This window comes from Mus caroli, unplaced genomic scaffold (assembly GCF_978045245.1).
Source record: "Mus caroli unplaced genomic scaffold, Mus_caroli_1 scaffold_1, whole genome shotgun sequence".
Taxonomy (NCBI): Eukaryota; Metazoa; Chordata; class Mammalia; order Rodentia; family Muridae; genus Mus; species Mus caroli.
In genome coordinates, this window is record NW_028227256.1 from 150992424 (window position 1) to 151015218 (window position 22795).

The following is a 22795-nucleotide window of genomic DNA, read 5'->3' on the forward strand; positions in this document are numbered from 1 at the left end:
TGCCTAGAGTTTATGCTGTAGCCTAGGCTGCATTGCAACTTACTATGCAGCTCCCCTAACCCCACCAGCAACCACTCATGGCAGTCTTTCTGTTTTAGCCTATCAGATTTTCTTATTCTTCTATGGGGCTGGAGAGACGGCTCAGCACTTAAGAGCACTGACTGCTCTTCCAGAAGTCCTGAGTTCAATTCCCAGCAACCACATGGTTGTGGGGCTCTCCTAACCATCTGTAATGGGATCTGATGCCCTCTTCTGGTGGTGTGTCTGAAGAGAAGTACAGTCAGTGTACTCATATGCAGAAAATAAATAAAAAATTCTTTTTTAAAAAAAGAGAATCTTAAAAGAAGAGGAAAAAGAAGGAGAAGGAGAAGGAGAAGGAGAAGGAGCAGAAGCAGAAGCAGAAGCAGAAGCAGAAGAAGAAGAAGAAGAAGAAGAAATCTCATGCAGCCTAGACTGACCACCCGATCCACCTGTCTCTACAGAAAATTACAGGTGTGTGTGCCACAGCCCGTTTTATCAACTCTTCTTTTTTTTAAATTTATTTATTTATTATATGTTAGGACACTGTAGCTGTCTTCAGACACACCAGAAGAGTGCACCAGATCTTGTTATGGATGGTTGTGAGCCACCATATGGTTGCTGGGATTTGAACTCAGGACCTTCGGAAGAGCAGTCGGTGCTCTTATCCGCTGAGCCATCTCACCAGCCCATCAACTATTCTTTTAAGCCTAAGCACCTTCATATAAATAAGGTGATGTGAATGACTGATGAAGGCTGAGGTAATGGGATGGCTTGCTTTGGAGCAATTATAACTGCCTCATCAGTGACCTGTCTAGTCCAGTAAGGTGGGATGGAGTGGCATTTTTTTTTTTTGTGTGTGTGTGTGTATTTGTTCTATTTTTCAAGACAGAGTTTCTTTGTGGAGTCCTGGCTGTCCTAGAACTCATTCTATAGACCAGACTGGCCTCAAGAGATCTGCCTGCCTCTGCCTCCTGAGTGCTGGGATTAAAGGAGTGACAGCACCATCAGGAATAGTAGAATTTCTTTTTTTTTTTTTTTTAAAGACTTATTTATTATATGTAAGTACACTGTAGCTGTCTTCAGACACTCCAGAAGAGGGCGCCAGATCTCGTTACGGATGGTTGTGAGCCACCATGTGGTTGCTGGGATTTGAACTCTGGACCTTCGGAAGAGCAGTCGGGTGCTCTTACCCACTGAGCCATCTCACCAGTCCGTAGAATTTCTTGATGGAAGGCTTAGGAATGGGAAGCTGGAGAAAATGTTAAAAAAACCAAAAACAATACTTGGGTTTTGGACAAATGGCTCAGGGGAGGAAGACTGGTCCTTCTTTCATTTCCTCTGCTCACAGAGCTCCTCAGGACCATCTCTAACTCCAGTCCCTGGGAATCTGATGTCCTCTTCTGACATCCACGGTCACCAGACATACATGCAAGGAAGTTACTTGCAGTCATACACATCAAATAAATAGATTGAGAAGAATTGAAAGCATACTCACTCTTTACCCCGGTCACGGACGGCATGTGGTAGTAATAAAATGGCAAAGTGGGGGCTGCGGCTGCCACCTCCCTCAGGAAGCTCATCAGGGCATCTGAAAAAAATAGGAGTCATGTGAACACAAATGAGACAAGTGGCTTTCCTGCATTAGGGAATGGTTCAGTGAGATGCAGACAGCTTCTGGAAAGCTGAAATTCCTGACCACCCTATCGTTCAACTACACAACTAAACACCCCTGTGCCTTAAGTTTTATTTTTTTCTTTTGCAGAAAGGTCAAAATAAGGGGGCTGGAGAGATGGTCCAGAAATGACAAGCACTGGCTGCTCTTCCAGAGGATCCAGGTCTGACTTCTGTGCTCACACAGTGGCTCACAACCATCTATTCCAGTCCTGGAGGATCTGACACGGTCTGCTGGTCTCTGAGGGAACCAAGCATGCCTGTGTGGTTCAGACATATGTGCAGACCACACACCCACACCCACACACGCACACACAAATAAAACTAAAAAATATGATAATTGCTTTCCTATCACACTAGTATACCATTAAAAAACTGGCCCTCACTGGGCAGAGTGGGGCACACCTTTAATCCCAACACTCAGACTTGGGAAGCAGAGGCAGGGGAGCATCTGTGAGTTCAGTAGCCTGATACACTAGCTCGCTAGCCAGTGATGCATAGTAAGACCCTTTCACAAAAAATAAAAGAATAAATAAATAAATATAAAAATAAAAAATAAAACATAAAAAAAGAAAGAAAGAAAAAGAGAGCCGGGCATGGTGGTGCACACCTTTAATCCCAGCACTCGGGAGGCAGAGGCAGGGGAATTCTGAATTCAAGGCCAGCCTGGTCTACAAAGTGAGTTCCAGGACAGCCAGGGTGATACAGAGAAACCTTGTCTCGAAAAAACAAAACAAAACAAAACAAAACAAAACAAAACAAAACAAAACAAAAAAAAAAAAAGAAAGAAAGAAAGAAAAAGAGAAAAGGTTCCAGGGAGGCTAGGAAATGGCCTAGTCAGTACCTGCTTCTCGAACAGGCAGTAAGACCTAAGCTCAGATCCTTGGCGCCTGGTAAAAAGCAGGCACAATGGTGTGTGCCTGTTATGCTTGCTCTGAGAAGTAGACACAGGTGGATCCTTGGCCAGTCAGTGAACTCCAGGCCAGTGACAGAGGAACCCTGTCTCAAAAAATATGGTGGACGGTAAAAAAGGAAGATATCTGAAGTCAGCTTGGCTTTTACATGTAAATGCACGCGCATGCACACACACACACACACACACACACACACACACACACACACACACTAAGGGTGTAGCTCAGATGTAGGTGTATACATGTCATACCCAAGGACTGGGTTTGATCACCATCATGGTGGGGGTGGAGAACAAGGCACATACTTTCCCATTAGTAGAAGATGATCATTACATATTACCAAGAAAACAACATGGAGGACTCCCATCCTTTTACCCTAGGAGGACTACATGACAACAACAGAGACCATGCACCAGAGTCATAGCCAAGCAGCTGTAACTCAGACAATTCTACAAAAGCAGAGACATCAGCTTCAAGAGGGAGGTTATAGCCAGGCCTGGCAGTGTAGGCTTGTGAACCCAGCTTCCAGGGAGACTGAGACGAGAGGATCAGAAGTTCGAGACCTGGGGCCCGTGGGAAGGCTACACAGGTAAACGTACTTGCAGCTCAAGCCTGACAACCTAAGTTTGATCCCCGAGATCCACAAAGGAGAGAGCTGAGTCTTGAAAGTTCTCATCCCCTCATCTCCATACTCAATGCACTGTGGCCATGTGCATTCATGTGGGGTGTATGCACGTGTATACACACATACACACACACACACACACACACACACACACACACACACACACACACGCTGCGTTCTGCCCATCTGGGCAATGAAATAAATAAATTCAGGGCCAGCTTGAATATCTTAGACATTTTTCTCACACATTTAAAAAAGAGAGGGGGCCAGACCTGAGACTGCTTCGGTTGGGTAGGGAGAAATTCGGCCTACATAGGGCCACAAGCCTCTTCCAGTCAGAAAAGCACCGGGATAGCTAGGGCGCAGGGTCGGCTGACACTCGCCAGCTACCCACAAGACCCGCCACAGGATCTTAAGACTTCTGGTGAGTGGAACACAGCTTCTGCTCCAATCCAATTGCGTGCAGGACCTGAGACTGCATTAGTTAGGGAAGCAGAAAACCGGCCTGAGTAGGACCACAGGCCTCATCCGGCTGGATCAGCACCGGGGTAGCTAGAGCACAGGGTCGGCTGACACCCGCCAGCTACCCACGACCCCCGCCACAGGATTTTGAGACTGCTGGTGAGTGGAACACAGCTTCTGCTCCAGTCCAATCACGCGGGACCTGAGACTGCTCTGGTTGGGGAGAGAGAAATCCGGCCTACATAGGGCCACAAGCCTCTTCCGGTCAGAAAAGCACCGGGGTAGCGAGGGCGCAGGGTCGGCTGACACTCACCAGCTACCCACAACACCCGCCACAGGATCTTAAGACTTCTGGTGAGTGGAACACAGCTTCTGCTCCAATCCAATTGCGCGCGGGACCTGAGACTGCATTAGTTAGGGAAGCAGAAAACCGGCCTGAGTAGGACCACAGGCCTCTTCCGGCTGGACCAGCACCGGGGTACTGCCAGCTACCCACGACCCCCGCCACAGGATTTTGATACTGCTGGTGAGTGGAACACAGCTTCTGCTCCAATCTTTAAACAGTGACAACGACAACAACTAACCCCAGAGATTACCAGATGGCGAAAGGTAAACGTAATAATCTTACTAACAGAAACCAAGACCACTCACCATCATCAGAACCCAGCACTCCCACTTCGCCCAGTCCAGGGCACCCCAACACACGGGAAAAGCTAGACACGGATCTAAAAGCATATCTCCTGATGATGGTAGAGGACTTCAAGAAGGACTTTAATAACACACTTAAAGAAATACAAAGGAACACTGGTAAACAGGTAGAAGACAATAAAGAGGAAGCACAAAAATCCCTTAAAGAATTGCAGGAGAACACTGCTAAAGAGTTACAAATCCTTAAAGAAAAACAGGATAACCTAATCAAACAGGTAGAAGTCCTTAATGAAAAACAGGAAAACACATCCAAACAGATGATGGAAATGAACAAAACCATACTAGACCTAAAAAGGGAAGTAGACACAATAAAGAAAACCCAAAATGAGGCAACACTGGAGATAGAAACCCTAGGAAAGAAATCTGGAACCATAGATACCAGCATCAGCAACAGAATACAAGAGATGGAAGAGAGAATCTCAGGTGCAGAAGATTCCATAGAGAACATCGGCACAACAATCAAGGAAAATGTAAAATGCAAAAAGATCGTAACTCAAAGCATCCAAGAAATACAGGACACAATGAGAAGACCAAACCTACGGATAATAGGAGTGGATGAGAATGAAGATTTTCAACTCAAAGGACCAGCAAACATCTTCAACAAAATTATAGAAGAAAACTTCCCAAATCTAAAGAAAGAGATGCCCATGAACATACAAGAAGCCTACAGAACTCCAAATAGACTGGACCAGAAAAGAAATACCTCCCGACACATAATAATCAGAACAACAAATGCTCTAAATAAAGATAGAATACTAAAAGCAGTAAGAGAAAAAGGCCAAGTAACATATAAAGGCAAGCCTATCAGAATTACACCAGATTTTTCACCAGAGACTATGAAAGCCAGAAGATCCTGGACGGATGTTATACAGACACTAAAAGAACACAAATTCCAGCCCAGGCTACTATACCCAGCCAAACTCTCAATTAACATAGATGGAGAAACCAAAGTATTCCACGACAAAACCAAATTCACACATTATCTCTCCACGAATCCAGCCCTTCAAAGGATAATAACAGAAAAAAACCAATACAAGGACAGGAACCACGCCCTAGAAACAACAAGAAGGTAATCCCTCAACAAACCTAAAAGAAGACAGCCACAAGAACAGAATGCCAACTTTAACAACAAAAATAATAGGAAACAACAATTACTTTTCCTTAATATCTCTTAATATCAATGGACTCAACTCCCCGATAAAAAGACATAGACTAACAAACTGGCTACACAAACAAGACCCAACATTTTGCTGCTTACAGGAAACTCATCTCAGAGAAAAAGATAGACACTACCTCAGAATGAAAGGCTGGAAAACAATTTTCCAAGCAAATGGCATGAAGAAACAAGCTGGAGTAGCCATTCTAATATCTGATAAGATTGACTTCCAACCCAAAGTCATTAAAAAAGACAGGGAGGGACACTTCATACTCATCAAAGGTAAAATCCTCCAAGAGGAACTATCAATCCTGAATATCTATGCTCCAAATACAAAGGCAGCCACATTCATTAAAGAAACTTTAGTAAATCTCAAAGCACACATTGCACCTCATACAATAATAGTGGGAGACTTCAACACACCACTTTCACCAATGGACAGATCATGGAAACAGAAACTAAACAGGGACACAGAGAAACTAAGAGAAATTATGAATCAAATGGATCTGGCAGATATCTACAGAACATTCTATCCTAAAACAAAAGGATATACCTTCTTCTCAGCACCTCATGGTACCTTCTCCAAAATTGACCACATAATTGGTCACAAAACAGGCCTCAACAGATACAAAAATATTGAAATTGTCCCATGCATCCTATCAGATCACCATGGACTAAGACTGATCTTCAATAACAAAATAAATAATAGAAAGCCAACCTTCACGTGGAAACTGAACAACACTCTTCTCAATGATACCTTGATCAAGGAAGGAATAAAGAAAGAAATTAAGGACTTTTTAGAGTTCAATGAAAATGAAGCCACAACATACCCAAACTTATGGGACGCAATGAAAGCATTTCTAAGAGGAAAACTCATAGCTCTGAGTGCCTCCAAAAGGAAACTAGAGAGAGCACACATTAGCAGCTTGACAACATACCTAAAAGCACTAGAACAAAAGGAAGCAAATTCACCCAAGAGGAGTAGACGGCAGGAAATAATCAAACTCAGGGGCGAAATCAACCAAGTGGAAACAAGAAAAACTATTCAAAGAATCAACCAATCAAGGAGCTGGTTCTTTGAGAAAATCAACAAGATAGATAAACCCTTAGCCAGACTCACTAGAGGGCACAGGGAAAGCATCCTAATTAACAAAATCAGAAATGAAAAAGGAGACATAACAACAGATCCTGAAGACATCCAAAACACCATCAGATCCTTCTACCAAAGGCTATACTCAACAAAACTGGAGAACCTGGATGAAATGGACAAGTTCCTAGACAGATATCAGGTACCAAAGTTGAATCAAGATCAGGTTAATGATCTAAACAGCCCTATATCCCCCAAAGAAATAGAAGCAGTCATTGATAGTCTCCCAACTAAAAAAAGCCCAGGACCAGACGGGTTTAGTGCAGAGTTCTATCAGACCTTCAAAGAAGATCTAATCCCAGTTCTTCACAAACTATTCCACAAAATAGAAACAGAAGGTACTCTACCCAACTCATTCTATGAAGCCACAATTACTCTGATACCTAAACCACAAAAAGACCCAACAAAGATAGAAAACTTCAGACCAATATCCCTTATGAATATTGATGCAAAAATCCTCAATAAAGTTCTTGCTAACCGAATCTAAGAACACATCAAAACAATCATCCATCCTGACCAAGTAGGTTTCATCCCAGGGATGCAGGGATGGTTCAATATACGGAAATCCATCAACGTAATTCAGTATATAAACAAACTCAAAGACAAAAACCACATGGTCATCTCGTTAGATGCGGAAAAAGCATTTGACAAGATCCAACACCCATTCATGATAAAAGTCTTAGAAAGATCAGGAATTCAAGGCCCATACCTAAACATGATAAAAGCAATCTACAGCAAACCAGTAGCCAACATCAAAGTAAATGGTGAGAAGCTTGAAGCAATCCCTCTAAAATCAGGGACTAGACAAGGCTGTCCACTTTCTCCATACCTATTCAACATAGTACTTGAAGTCCTAGCCAGAGCAATTCGACAACAAAAGGAGATCAAAGGGATACAAATTGGAAAAGATGAAGTCAAAATATCACTCTTTGCAGATGATATGATAGTATATCTAAGTGACCCTAAAAATTCCACCAGAGAACTCCTAAGCCTGATAAACAGCTTCGGTGAAGTAGCTGGATATAAAATTAACTCAAACAAATCAATGGCCTTTCTCTACATAAAGAATAAACAGGCTGAGAAAGAAATTAGGGAAACAACACCCTTCTCAATAGTCACAAATAATATTAAATATCTTGGCGTGACTCTAACTAAGGAAGTGAAAGATCTGTATAATAAAAACTTCAAGTCTCTGAAGAAAGAAATTATAGAAGATCTCAGAAGATGGAAAGATCTCCCATGCTCATGGATTGGCAGGATCAACATTGTAAAAATGGCTATCTTGCCAAAAGCAATCTACAGATTCAATGCAATCCCCATCAAAATTCCAAATCAATTCTTCAACGGATTAGAAAGTGCAATCTGCAAATTCATCTGGAATAACAAAAAACCTAGGATAGCAAAAACTCTTCTCAAGGATAAAAGAACCTCTGGTGGAATCACCATGCCGGACCTAAAGCTCTACTACAGAGCAATTGTGATAAAAACTGCATGGTACTGGTATAGTGACAGACAAATAGACCAATGGAATAGAATTGAAGACCCAGAAATGAACCCACACACCTACGGTCACTTGATCTTCGACAAGGGAGCTAAAAACATCCAGTGGAAGAAAGACAGCATTTTCAACAAATGGTGCTGGCACAACTGGTTGTTAACATGTAGAAGAATGCGAATCGATCCATTCCTATCTCCTTGTACTAAGGTCAAGTCTAAGTGGATCAAGGAACTTCACATAAAACCAGAGACACTGAAACTTATAGAGGAGAAAGTGTGGAAAAGCCTTGAAGATATGGGCACAGGGGAAAAATTCCTGAATAGAACAGCAATGGCTTGTGCTGTAAGATCGAGAATTGACAAGTGGGACCTCATGAAACTACAAAGCTTCTGCAAGGCTAAAGACACCATCAATAAGACAAAAAAACCACCAACAGATTGGGAAAGGATCTTCACCTATCCTAAATCAGATAAGGGACTAATATCCAATATATATAAAGAACTCAAGGTGGACTCCAGAAAGTCAAATAACCCCATTAAAAAATGGGGCTCAGAACTGAACAAAGAATTCTCACCTGAGGAATACCGAATGGCAGAGAAGCACCTGAAAAAATGTTCAACATCCTTAATCATCAGGGAAATGCAAATCAAAACAACCCTGAGATTCCACCTCACACCAGTCAGAATGGCTAAGATCAAAAATTCAGGTGACAGCAGATGCTGGCGAGGATGTGGAGAAAGAGGAACACTCCTCCATTGTTGGTGGGATTGCAAGCTTGTACAACCACTCTGGAAATCAGTCTGGCGGTTCCTCAGAAAATTGGACATAGTACTACCGGAGGATCCAGCAATACCTCTCTTGGGCATATATCCAGAAGATGTCCCAACCAGTAAAAAGGACACATGCTCCACTATGTTCATAGCAGCCCTATTTATAATAGCCAGAAGCTGGAAAGAACCCAGATGTCCCTCAACAGAGGAATGGATACAGAAATTATGGTACATTTACACAATGGAGTACTACTCAGCTATTAAAAAGAATGAATTTATGAAATTCCTAGCCAAATGGATGGACCTGGAGGGCATCATCTTGAGATTGTGAGGTAACACAATCACAAAAGAACTCACACAATATGTATTCACTGATAAGTGGATATTAGCCCAAAACTTAGGATACCCAAGATATAAGATACAATTTGCTAAACGCATGAAACTTAAGAAGAATGAAGACCAAAGTGTGGACACTGTGCACCTTCTTAGAATTGGGAACAAAACACCCAGGGAAGGAGCTACAGAGACAAAGTTCGTAGCTGTGATGAAAGGATGGACCATTTAGAGACTGCCGTATCCAGGGATCCATCCCATAATCAGCTTCTAAACGCTGACACCATTGCATACACTAGCAAGATTTTGCTGAAAGGACCCAAATATAGCTGTCTCTTGTGAGATGATGCCGGGGCCTAGCAAACACAGGAGTGGATGCTCACAGTCAGCTATTGGATGTATCACAGGGCTCCCAATGGAGAAGCTAGAGAAAGTACCGAAGGAGCTAAAGGGATCTGCAACCCTATAGTTGGAACAACATGATGAACTAACCAGTACCCCGGAGCTCTTGTCTCTAGCTGCATATGTATCGAAAGATGGCCTAGTCGGCCATCACTGGAAAGAGAGGCCCATTGGACTTACAAACTTTATATGCCCCAATATATGGGAATGCCAGGGCCAAAAGAATGGGAATGGGTGGGTAGGGAAGTGGGGGGCGCTATGGGGGACTTTTGGGATAGCATTGGAAATGTAATTGAGGAAAATATGTAATAAAAATATTAAAAATTAAAAAAAAACATTTTATGAACAAAAAAAAAAAAAAAAAAAGAGAGGGGGAAAATGCTGTCCCAGAATAGTTCAGGTCCTGAGTTCAATCGCTAGTGCTTAAAAAGCTTTATTTTTATTTAAAAAACAAAACAAAACAAACAGTGTTAGGCACGGTGGCACACTTCTTTAATCCCAGCACTTGGGAGGCAGAGGGAGGTGGATCTCTGTGAGTTTGAGGCCAATCTGGTGTTCAAAGAGAGTTACAGAACAGCCAGGACTACACAGAGAAACCTTGTCTCCAAAAAACAAACAAAAAAAAGCATGTGTGTGAGGGATAAGAGTGGTGGCTGGCATCACTGGGCACTTTCCCCCTTTTCAGATGGATCTGGACAGAGCAGAAGCCTGCCTCTGGTTTAGTGAGGTAGTGGGAGTCCTCTGGTTACCAAGTCAACTGAAGCACTACTCAGAGATCTAGAGCTGGCTGACACTGCATGACACCCAAAAGCGGGACAATGTTATATGTCATACCTTCTTTTTTCTTAAAAAAAAAAGTTTATATATATATATATATATATATATATATATATATATATATATACTGTAGCTGTCTTCAGACACACCAAAAGAGGGCATCAGATCTCATTACAGATGGTTGTGAGCCAAGATGTGGTTGCTGGGAATTGAACTCAGAACCTCTGAAAAAGCAGTCGGTGCTCTTAACTGCCATGCCATCTCTCCAGCCCCTGTGTCATAATTTATGTACAGTGCAAAAATGTTCAGCACACAGGAAAATTGTTATGTATAATTCACTTCTCTGTTCATTTTTTTTGGAAAAACTGCTCATGTAAAAAATGGCAAAACAGCCTGAAAAAACAAAACAAATCATGTCTATTCTAAATTCTCAAACTATCAGTAAATAAGTTACTTACCTATAAGAGTAATTGTTTCCTATCTGCCAACAATTGCAGACATTCCACAACAATTCATGCATCTAGTTATGGTTTTAATCCTCTGCACAAATAGCTCCCTCTCCCCTGCTCCCTAAATCAGGACAGCAGATATCCTAGGTGAATAACAAAAGGAAATAGAAAGGGGAAGGAAGGACTTGGCTGCTCCTGGGCTTGGCAGAGGAGAAAGTTTGTTGTAGATATGAGTGGGAGATCATAGCCCGAGTCAGGGACCTCTGGGAGAGTCCAGGGTGGTCATGACCCTTAGCTGTGTGAGGAGGGAGAGGGGAAGGGAGAGGAGAACCAGGTACAACAGTCAGAAGGCCAAAGGAACAAAAAGACCAGGTAAGGAAAACTTGTGGATTATACAGGTAAGAGCCTCTGGGGGAAGGCAGCCCAGCCACTGGGCAAAGTTGAGGATAGAGGGTTAGGTATGCTAGCTATACTCTGAACAGGCAGACACTGAGGGATGCTGGAGAACCTGTCAGCTAGGTCCGCTTTCATCATGTTAAATAAGCATGTCAGCCTCAGCTTGAAACTTAACACTAGGCTGGCCTCAAATTTCCCATGTTGCTGAAGATGGCTTAAACCTCTGATCTTCCTGCTTTGCCTCTTCAGGGCTGGGATTTTAGACATGTACCGCCAACCTGGGGTCCTAGAGTTCAGTGCATGCTAGGCAAGTACCCTGCAAACCACACTATACCCCCCAACCCCTTTTATATTTCTTTTATTACTAATCAATAAGGAGTAAATATCATATTCTCTTGTTGGTGGAGACAAGAACAGAAATTCAACATTTCTTGCTATGCAAAGAGCTCAAAGGCCAGGCATGGTAGCTCATGCCTCTAATACCAGCACTCAGGAGGCGGAAGTAGACAGATTTGTATATGAGTTTGAGGCTAGCCTGGTCTACATAGTGAGTTCCAGGATAGCCTGTCTCAATGCCTCCTCCCCAAACAAATAAACAAGAGTCCAAGGGAAGGTTGGGCTTCTTGAGAGCCTATCTTAAACAAACAAACAAAAAAAGCTGGTGAGATGGCTCAGCAGAGTAAGAGCCTTCCAAAGGTTCTGAGTTCAAATCCCAGCAACCACACGGTGGCTCACAACCACCCGTAATGAGATATAACGCCCTCTTCTGGTGTGTCTGAAGACAGCTACAGTGTACTTATTTATAATAATAAATAAATCTTTAAAAAAAGAAAGAAAAAGAAAAAACAAAACAAACAAACAAAAACAAAACAAAACAAAACAAGCCAAAGGCTCTTCCTCAGGTTCTGAGTTCAATTTCCAGCAACCACATGGTGGCTCACAACCATCTGTAATGGGATCTGATGCCCTCTTCTGGTGTGTCTATCAATAAATCTTAAAAAAAAAACCCAAAATACACACACACACACACACACACACAAAACCTCCTTATATTTGGATACAAATAGTTTCTTCAGAGAAAGTACTATAGAAGGAGAAAATAGCTTATTTTGGAAGACAGTGGGTGTTTTGGTGATCAATTCTAAATAAGACATGTAGTTTCAAAATTGAAAAATGAAAGTTTCATTTATACTTGTCTTTTGAGAAAAATGCGCTCATGCTTTGACATATGAGTCTGAAACTTCTTTCACCAGGAGTGCACACCTGACCCAAACAAAGGCACCTCGCAGCTGGGACTCAGTGGATGATAAGCCAGATCAGCTGGTGCGATAGTTTGTATATGCTTGGCCCAACAAGTGGCACTATTTGGAGGTGTGGCCTTGTTGGAGGAAGTGTGTCACTGTGGGGATTGGCTTTGAGCCTCCTACTAGCTGCCTGGAAGCCAGTCTTCTAGCTGCCTTTGGAACAAGAGGTGGAACTCTCAGCTCCTCCAGCCCCATGCCTGCCTGGATGCTGCCATGTTCCCACCTTGATGATAACGGACTGAACCTCTGAACCTGTAAACCAGCCCCAATCAAATGTCCTTTATAAGACTTGCCTTGGTCATAATGTCTGTTCACAGCTGTAAAATCCTAATTGAGAAAGCTGGCAAGGGCCGGCAAGATGGCTCAGTGGTTAAGAGCCCCGACTGCTCTTCCAAAGGTCCTGAGTTCAAATCCCAGCAACCACATGGTGGCTCACAACCATCTTATGCCCTCTCTGGAGTGTCTGAAGACAGCTACAGTGTACTTACATATAATAAATAAATAAATCTTTAAAAAAAAAAAAGAAAGCTGGCAAAATAAGGCAAGTGCTTTAATACAGTCTCCGCTGTGGAACTTGGAAGAGGAACAGTAATCCATTGCAATGTCACGCCTCCAGTCTATAGGAGTTTGTGTTTATGAATTAAATATATATTTATTTTAATGAAAGCAAGAGGTGAACAGGAAAAAGCATTGTGCACTCAGGCCAATGTCCTTCCTTACCTTTGTTCTGTGACTTGAAAAAGAAAGGCGCAATGACAGCAATGCCATCAGCTCCAATTTCTGCTGCATGTTGGGCCTTAAAAAAAAAAAAGGCAACAGTAGAGTTAGTGATCGTAGTCCCATAGAACCTACTCCCAGACAGACGACAACACCAGAGTTCAGCAGCAACCTCTTCGAATTTGCCAGCTAACTCCTGCGACCCCCCCCACCATAAAATTACTTTCATTGATAATTATGAACTGTAATTTTGCTATTGTTATGAATCGATATGTAAAGATCTCTGTTTTCTGATACTCTTAGCCCAATCCGGTGAAAGGGTCACTGACTCGCCCTCACAAGGGGTCAAGACCCACAGGTTGAGAACCACTAAAGTAAACCATCATTGCTAAGAATATATGTCCCGGATGGCAAAGCAGAGCCATACCAGTTCTTGTGACTCCTTCACGTTTAGTGCTCCCACGTGAATCACCACCTGGTCCAACCTGCAGAAGACAAGCATGTGAATCGCCTGGAGTTTAGAAGAATAAAGAAGGGCTGCACCATTCTGGCTTGTGCTGGTTTAATAGTTAGCCTTGAGACTAATAAGATGGTTGAATCAATTCTACCAGTATCCCTGGGACCCACAGCATAAACAAGAGAATCAATTCCCCAAACTTGTCCTTTAACCTCCATATACTATGTGCATGCACATAAAAAACCCCAAACCCCAAAACTAATCAAGAATGCATGAAAACTGGGTCTAGTGGCACAGGTCTGTCATCCCAGATACTTGGAAAGCTGAGGCAGGAGGATTTCAAATTCAAGACCAACTTGGGGAAATTACTGAAATTATTTGTTTTCAAAACAACAAAAATTTTAAAATACATTATATAAAACTCAAAAAAAATTAAAAATATTATTTAAAAAATTCAAAAGTACCTGGGTGTGATGGCTCATGCCTTTAATCCCTGCACTCAGGAGGCAGAGGCAGGTGGATTTCTGTGAGTTCAAGGCCAGATCCAAGTTCCAGGACAGCCAGGGCTACACAGAGAAAACCTGTCTTGAAAATAAATAGGGGCTGGCGAGATGCCTCAGTGGGTAAGAGCACTGACTGCTCTTTCATAGGTCCTGAGTTCAAATCCCAGCAACCACATGGTGGCTCACAACCATCCGTAATGAGATCTGACGCCCTCTTCTGGAGAGTCAAAAGTCAGCTACAGTGTACTTATGTATAATAATAAATGAAGCTTTGGAGTTGACCAGAGCAAGCAGAGGTCCTAAAAATTCAATCCCCAACAACCACATGAAGGTTCACAACCATCTGTACAGCTACAGTGTACTCAGATACATATACATATACATATATACATATATATATATATATATATATATATATATATATATTTTTAAAATAAATAAAGATAGAGAATAAAAAGTAGGCAAGGCCCTAGTGGCACGGGTCCATAATCCCAGCTATTTGGAAAACTGATGCAGGGGGATCACAAATTTAAGGAGACCTTGGGAACTTACTGAGACCCTGTCTCAAAATAAAAAATGCAAAAGGGCTACAGATATTTGAGATCTATTTCAGTGGCAGGGCACTACCCTAACACGTAGGAAACAGCTCTGAATTTAACCCCTAGTGTTACCACTTTAAGAAGTACATAAAGGTATTTCTCTGTTTTCATACAGGAAGTAAACTGGCCACTATTCAAAGTTATTTTAGGGTTGAAGAGGTGGCTCAGCAGTGAAGAGCACTGGCTGTTCTTCAGGAGGACCCTGGTTTGATTCTCAGCACCCACACCGTGGCTTACAACCTTCCAACAGTCCAGTGTGTGTGGAGGAGGGGTGGGGGGATTGTGCTGTGGGCAAGGGCCTTCCCTGCTGAGCCATTTCCTCTACCCCTAAGTTATTTTATTATTTATTTTTGGGATAGGTTCTTTCTATTATGTAGTTCTGGAGCTTATTATGATGGGATTAAAGGGATACACCACGGCCCAGCACTCAGGAGGCAGGGGCAGGCAGATTTCTGAGTTCGAGGCCAGCCTGGTCTACAGAGTGAGTTCCAGGACAGCCAGGGCTATACAGACAAACCCTGTCTCGAAAAAAGACAAAAAACAAAAACAAAACCAACCAACCAACCAAACAAAACCCCCCAAAAAACAAAACCCCCCCAAACCCCAAAAGAACAAAAAAAAAAAAAAAAGGAGAGGGGTGTGTACACCATCATACTCAGCCCTCCAAATTGTCCGTTTTCCTCCCAATTCACAAAATCTTATTTGTTCTTGGTGTTGTCTGTTGGTACTCAGTGTGGACTCCACCCTCACAGTTACCTGGCAACAGTCAGGTAGGCCTGGCCCACTATAAAAGGGGCTGCTAGCCCCCTCCTCTTTCTCTTACTATTGCTTCTCTCCCTTGCCTCTTGCCTCCTTGTTCTCCCTCTCTTCCCATTCCCTTTCCCCCTCTCTCCACATGGCCATGGTCAACTTGTACTTCTCTCTACTCTTTCCCTCTCTCTGCCTCTACTACCCTCTTAGCTCCCCTCCCCATGCCCTGAATAAACTCTATACTACACTATACCATTGTTTGGCTCTCAGGGGATAGGGATGCCTTGGCATGGGCCCCCCACCCCCAGGTACCTCTTTCCCTCATACCTCACCACACCCCCATAGAACATATCTTAATACCTCTCTATCTTTTTATAATAACAAAATTGACTACCTGATCAGAAGCACTTAGAAAAAAATATATATGGTCAATCTACAGGTCACACACTTTCTATATACAAGCCCATGTGTTAGCATTTCTTCTAGGCTCCACCCCACAGTTACCTGGCAACAGCCAGGTGTTCCTGACTCACTATAAAAGGGGCTGCTTGCCCCCCTCCTCACTCTCCTCTCTTGCTCTCTTATCCTCTTCCCACTTTGTCCCTTCTCTCCGCCCTCCCTCTCCCCCATCTCTCTTCACCTGTTCATATCCAGCCTCTACTCTCTCTCTTTTTCTCTCTCTCTCTCCCCCTTTCTCTACCTCTACTACATCCTCAACTCCCCTCCACATGCCCTAAATAAACTCTATTCTATACTATTGTGTGGCAGGTCCCTCAGGGGAAAGGGTTGCCTCTGCATGGCCTGCAAAATCCCCTTCCCCCACATAGTAGCAAACCTCCAAACATATCCGTGGCTTCCTTTTCTTTTTTATAAAACACAACAGCACGCAGAAAGAAAATTTTTGTAAAAGACCATAGCAAGGCAGTTCTTTCAGGATCCAAATGTACATAGGCTTTCTTCAAAACATCTGCAGATAGAACTCTTATACTCAAGAGCTTCATCTAAAGTAAAAGATATAGCAGGAAATGTGGATTCGAGGGCTGAGCCAGGTCACTGGGTCCTGACTGGCATTAAAGGGAGTGTGCTCGGTTCCCAGGACATGCAGGACTCTGCAGCTAAGAACATGAGCTCGGTTTACCAAGAACATAACATGGGACGGGACAGATGGCTCAGTGGTTATGAGCACTGGCTTGTTCTTTCAGGACCTGGGTTCATTTCCAAGCACTAACATGGTGGCTTACAATTGTCTGTAACACAAATGTTTTATTAAAAAAAGAAAAAGAAGCCAGGGACATGTTTGGAAGAGGCATGAACATGTATGGTGCAGGGGAAGGGGCTGCCTCTGCTCGCCCATGCTGAGGCATCCCTTCCCTCTGAGATACAGTCACAGGACGGTATAGAATAGAAAAGAGAGCCGGGCTTGTTTGGTGCAGGTCTTTAATCCCAGCACTGGGGAGGCAGAGGCAGGCGGATTTCTGAGTTCGAGGCCAGCCTGATCTACAAAGTGAGTTCCAGGACAGTCAGGGCTATACAGAGAAACCCTGTCTCCAAAAACCAAAAAGAGTTTATTTAGGGCATGGGGAAGGGAGTTGAGGAGGTAGAAGAGATGGAGAAAGACAAAGAGAGAAGGAGTAGAGGCTGACCTTGAACATATGGAAAAAGGAGGGGAGAGGGGTGTGGGGAGAGGGGGGACAGAGGGGGACGAGAGGAAGAGAATAAGAGAAGAGGAGCAAGAGAAGAGAGTGAGGAGGGGGCCAGCAGCCCGCTTTATAAGAGTCAGGCACATCTGGCTGTTGCCAGGTAACTGTAGGGCAGGACCTAGAAGAAATGCTAACAAATCTGACATCTTTTTCTGGCCTTTGTAGACACCAAGCACACATGTGGTACACCTTCATACTGTTGGGTTTCAGACCCGGGACAAGCAGCTGAGATATGTATTTAACATACCAAAGCCGACCTGGCCTCCAGGTTCTCCCAGCATCCCTCAGTTCCTACCTCTTACAGGGCATGGGCACAGCCCGCCCTCTACCCTGAACTTTCCAGCCCATGAGCTGGGCTTCCTATCAGCCAGACATTGGTTCTCTCCTCCCCCACTCTCTCTGCATCTCTCTCTTCTCTCTCTGCATACACGCTTTCTCTTTTTCTTCCGCTCTGTCTCGCTCTCCATGGCAACTGCACTGACCCCTTTCCTTTGTGGCTGGTGAAGAGCTACTCCCCAGTAAACCTGCCTTTCTACTTTAATTTGGCTTGCATTCGCTCACTTCGTTGGCGCAGATAACTTACCACATACACTCATACAATAAAACGAATAAATAATAAAAGTATTCATAAAAAGAAAAGTGGCAAGGGGAGAGGGGGCAAACTCCAGAGGAAAAGAATACAGAAAGAGGAATCCTCTGTAGGAAGAGAAAAAGCTGACCTCAGCTTCCCGGAGCTGCAGCTGCGTGGCAGCAGGGCAGGACTTCCTGCCCTCTATCAAACAAAGGAAACCTCAGCCCTGGTTCTGCATTTCTGGGCCTCACAGCTCCCCTTCCCCAGCTTGAATCCACCTTTGCACTGCTGCAGAACCACTCCCGCCCCAGGACTGAATGAAAGAGAAACTTCACGGAAAGACAGTAAGCTTGTACTGCAGGAGCCTAGAAACAGACAACGTTGAACTAAAGACATAAGAGCAACATGGCAGAGGGAGGAAGGGGGCTGACTTTGACATTAGTTAGCATGCCTAAGTCTAAAGAATAGAGCCTAAGTCTAAAGAATAGGGCAGTCTGGAGAAAGCAAGCAACGTGGTACGCACACCTTTAACCTCAGCGTGGTACGCACACCTTTAACCTCAGCATCAGAGGCAGGTGAGTCTCTGTGAGTTCAAGCAAGCCTTGTCTATATAGTGAGTTACTGCACAGTCAGAACTATGTCAAAAGATCCTGTCTCAAAAAATAAAAATAAAAAATAAAATAAAAATACTAGGGCATTAGTTCCTGTCACACTGTGTACCTGCTATTCCAGAATTTGGGTGGTGGAGACAGGAGGATCAAAAGTTCAAGGTCACCTTTGGCTACATAATGAGTTGAACCAGGCCAGCCAGGTTAACAAAAGTCTCTCCCTTGGGGGAAAATAAAAGAGATTGGAGGGATGAGTCAATGGGTAAAGGAGCCTTGCTGAGAAGTCTAAGGATCAGAGTTCTATCCCCAGGACCCTCTTGATGAAAAGACCTGACTCTTTCAAGCTGTCCTCTGACCTTCACACATACACTCTCTTTTTTAAATTTATTTTTATTTGGGGTGGGGGGTGGTTTCAAGACAGGTTTCTCTGTGTGTCCCTGGCTGTCCTGGAGCTCACTCTGTAGACCAGGCTGGCCTCTAACTCAGAAGCTTACACTCTCAAACATCATGATGATAATGATAATAATAATAATAATCATAATGATAATAAAGGAACTCGGCAGGTGATTCAGCCTGCTTCAGTTCAAAAACAAACCACGGGGCAGTAGTGGCGCACACCTTTAGTCCCAACACTCCAAGGCAGAGGCAGGTGGAAATCTGAGTTTGAGGCCAGCCTGGTCTACAGAGCCAGTTCTAGGAAAGTCAGGGGTGTAGAGTGAAACCCTGCTTCGAAAAACCAAAACTCAAACCAAACCAAAATGATACCCAAAGCCCAAACCACCCAAAACAGACAAATAAAAATAAACAAACATAGTAAGAAAAAACGTCTACCTAACATCGCTCTGGTAAGCTATGCTAGCATCCCACCATTGGGGATGAAGAAGCCTCCCCATGTAGACACCAGCTTTGGGGTCCTCCAATCCACACTTAGCTATATAGGAAGGTGAGGGTGGGGGGGCTTGCTCAGCTGTTACTACTAACTGACAATATCTTGTCTCTATCTGAATACTTCCAACCACTCCTTTGTCTCCGTGTATACGTAATCAGACCTGGGGAGTGTTGGATGTTGCAACCTGCTTCTCAATCGGATGGAAAGAAGACTGAGGGCAAAGATGTTGCTCCAGCTGCCCGGTGTGATGCATTACCCAATGCTAGTTTTATGTCAATTTGACACAAGGTAGGGTCATCTGGAAAAAAGGAATCCTAATGAGAAAAGACCTCCATAGATTGGCCTGTAGGCAAGTCTTCAGGCCCTAGAATCAAAGGCAGTGGTTCTCAACCTGACAGGAGTCACATAGCAGATACTAACATTATGACTTATAACAGTAGCAAAATTACAATTAGGAAGTAGCGACAAAAGTAATTTTATGGTTGGGGTGGGGGTCCCCACACCTAGAAGAACTGTATTAAAGGGTCGCAGCATTAGGAAGGCTGAGAACCACTAGTCTAGGGGATTTTCTTGATGGAGATTGCTGTGGGAGGGCTTAGCATAATAGGCAGAGGGGTCTAGGGCGGATAAGAAAATAACAACCTTGATGGTGGTGGCACACATCTTTAGCCCTAGCAGCACTCGGGGAGCAGAGGCAGGCAGATCTCTGTGAGTTCCAGACCAGCCTGGTCTACAGAGAATTGCAGTACAGCCAGGGTACACAGAGAAACCCTGTCTCAAAAAAACCAAAAATCAATAAAATAAACTATAAAAATAAAATAAAAACAAACTGATCAAGCCACAAGGAGCAAGCCAGTAAGTCCCCCTCCTCCACGGCCTGAGTTAACTCCCACCTTTGGGTTCCTGTTCTATTTGAGTTCCTGCTCTGACTCCCCTTAGTGATGGACTATGATGTGGCAGTATAAGCTAGATAAACCCTTTCCCTCCAAGCTGCTTAGCTCAACTCATGGTGTGTCATCATAGCAACAGAAGCCCTAAGGCAGGAATAATACACACAACAGCAGGTCACCCTCCTGTTCTCCTTTAGTCCAAGGACGGGAAACCCTGAGGACTTGGCCGATCAGGGTGGTTTCTGAGTAAGAAAGAGCTGGGGTGTTTTGTGGTCCGGCTGCCCTTCCCCAGAGACAGGGAAGGAGCGTCCTTCGAGCTCCAGCTCCAGTCCCCCCTCAGCTGACTGGGACAGTGGGAGGAGCCTGGCTGGCACAGATCTTGCCCTTGAGTGGGTCGCTCACTCAGTTATACTCACTTGTTCCTCCCTTGTTTAACCCATTCCTCCGCGACCTGGCGACGTTCAGAGATGCTCAGGGACAGGCCTTCTCCTGTGGTGCCATTCACTGTTTCAAACAAAGAGTCAGTCAGTGGGACCCCGCAATGCTTTTTTATTCTGTCAATCCTAAATCTGGAAGGGCTGGGTCTGAAACCCCTGCGTGAGAGGAAGGGGCACGAAGAATAAACAGAGAAGGAGCCCGGAGGGAGATGGGCCGCTTGTCCATTTTAAAATTCAGACTTGGTCCTTTTTCTATCTTCATCTAGTAAAAAGACAGCGAGGAGGTCAACTGTGAGTTTGGTTAGAAATTGCTCCTAGTCATTAGGGACAGATGGGAATTAAAAAAAAAGATTTATTATTTTTATTTCTGTGTGTCTGTGTGCACATATGTGCCTTTGCGAAAGTGGCAAGAGTCTTAACCACTGAGCCACCTCTCTGGTCCAGCGATGTATGTATGTATATATGTATGTATGTATGTACGTACGGATGTTTTTGAGACAGGATTTCTCTGTAGCCCTGGCTGTCCTGGAACTCACTCTGTAGACCAGGCTGGCCTCAAACTCAGAAATCTGCCTGCCTCTGCCTACCAAGTGCTGGGATTAAAGGCGTGGGTTTCTCTGTAGCCCTGGCTGTCCTGGAACTCACTCTGTAGACCAGGCTGGCCTCAAACTCAGAAATCTGCCTGCCTCTGCCTACCAAGTGCTGGGATTAAAGGCGTGCGCCACCACTCCCTGCTCGATTTTTTTTTTTTTTAAAGGCAGAGTGTTATACTGTTTCCAGGCTGGCCTTATGATCCTCCTGCCTAAGCTGGGACTATAGGTGCATGCTACTACATCGGTTTAACTTGTATGTATGTATGTATGTATGTATGTATGTATGTATGTATGTATGTACATAATTACTTTTTAATCCTTGTACATTTATTTTTCCTTTATTTATTCTTCTGTCATATGATACACCCTAATCGCCTCCTTCTTCTAGTCAACCCCCCTTCCCATATCTACTGCTCCTCTGTTTTCCTTCAGAAAAGAGCAGGTCTGTCTTCATTTCCCCTCCCCTCCCCCTCCCCTCCTCCCCTCCCCCCTCCCTTCCTTTCTCTCTCTTTCTCTCTCTCTCTCTCTCTCTCTCTTTCTTTCTTTCTTTCTTTCTTTCTTTCTTTCTTTCTTTCTTTCTTTCTTTCTTTCTTTCTTTCTTTCTTTCAAGACAGGGTCTCTCTGTGTGCCCCTGACTGTCCTGGAACTCACTCTGTAGACCAGGCTGCCTTTGAACTCAGAGATCTGCCTCCTCTGCCTCCTAAATGCTGGGATTAAAGGGGTGTGCCACTTTGCCAGGCCCTGTATCAGAGAGCTAAACTGTTACTTAAGCAGGCTTTGCTGTTACTCTACCCCTTTTTTCATGACCTCAAGGGTCTCTAAGACATAGTGTTTTGTCTCTAAGCGGCGGATGAAAATACTGTATTTGTTGGCACACTGCCAAATGAGGTACTCTACAAGGAATCTGTAGACCTAAAGTCAGTGAGCCTACACATCTGCAACTTTTAGTTATCCTAGCAGGCTCCTCTATGACCTGTGACACGTGCCCTATGACCTTCTAGCCAGGTGAGATCTATGACTTGCTAAGGCCTGAGCTAGACACATACAGAGAACTCTCAAGATGACTTACCGAAAATATTCTTCACCCCCTGTTCCTTCACCAGGTAATCCACATACTGACCAATGACAGGAAAGTTGATTTCTCTAAAAGACAGGGGGAAATAGGAAATAATGGATATTTAGTCTTTTTTATTTTGATGGTTATTCAACCAATCCCTGGCTCATGAACTGCTCATATTAATAATTATTAAAAATCTACTCTAGGGTAGGGTACATAGCTCAGCTGATAGATGGCTTGCCTAATATGCACAAGACAAACTGGTGGTAGTGATACATGGGGTGTGTGTGTGTGTGTGTGTGTGTGTGTGTGTGTGTGTGTGCGCGCGCGCGCGCACACACGTGTGTGTAGAGGCCACTCCCCTTTGGGGAGTCTGTCCATCATGTGGGTC

At 43.9% G+C, this 22795-nt stretch overlaps 1 protein-coding gene across 1 annotated transcript in view; it reads right to left on the reverse strand.

Moving 5' to 3' along the window:
* Positions 1 to 22795, reverse strand: part of Npl (N-acetylneuraminate pyruvate lyase) — a 47328-nt gene that overhangs the window by 12647 nt on the left and 11886 nt on the right. Inside the window, exons 3-7 of the mRNA XM_021167052.3 lie at positions 22417 to 22490; positions 20734 to 20821; positions 13778 to 13835; positions 13354 to 13429; positions 1517 to 1609 (exon numbers count right to left, since the gene is read on the reverse strand). Of these exons, the coding sequence (XP_021022711.1) occupies positions 1517 to 1609; positions 13354 to 13429; positions 13778 to 13835; positions 20734 to 20821; positions 22417 to 22490 (389 nt within the window). The remainder of the gene's footprint in view (positions 1 to 1516; positions 1610 to 13353; positions 13430 to 13777; positions 13836 to 20733; positions 20822 to 22416; positions 22491 to 22795) is intronic.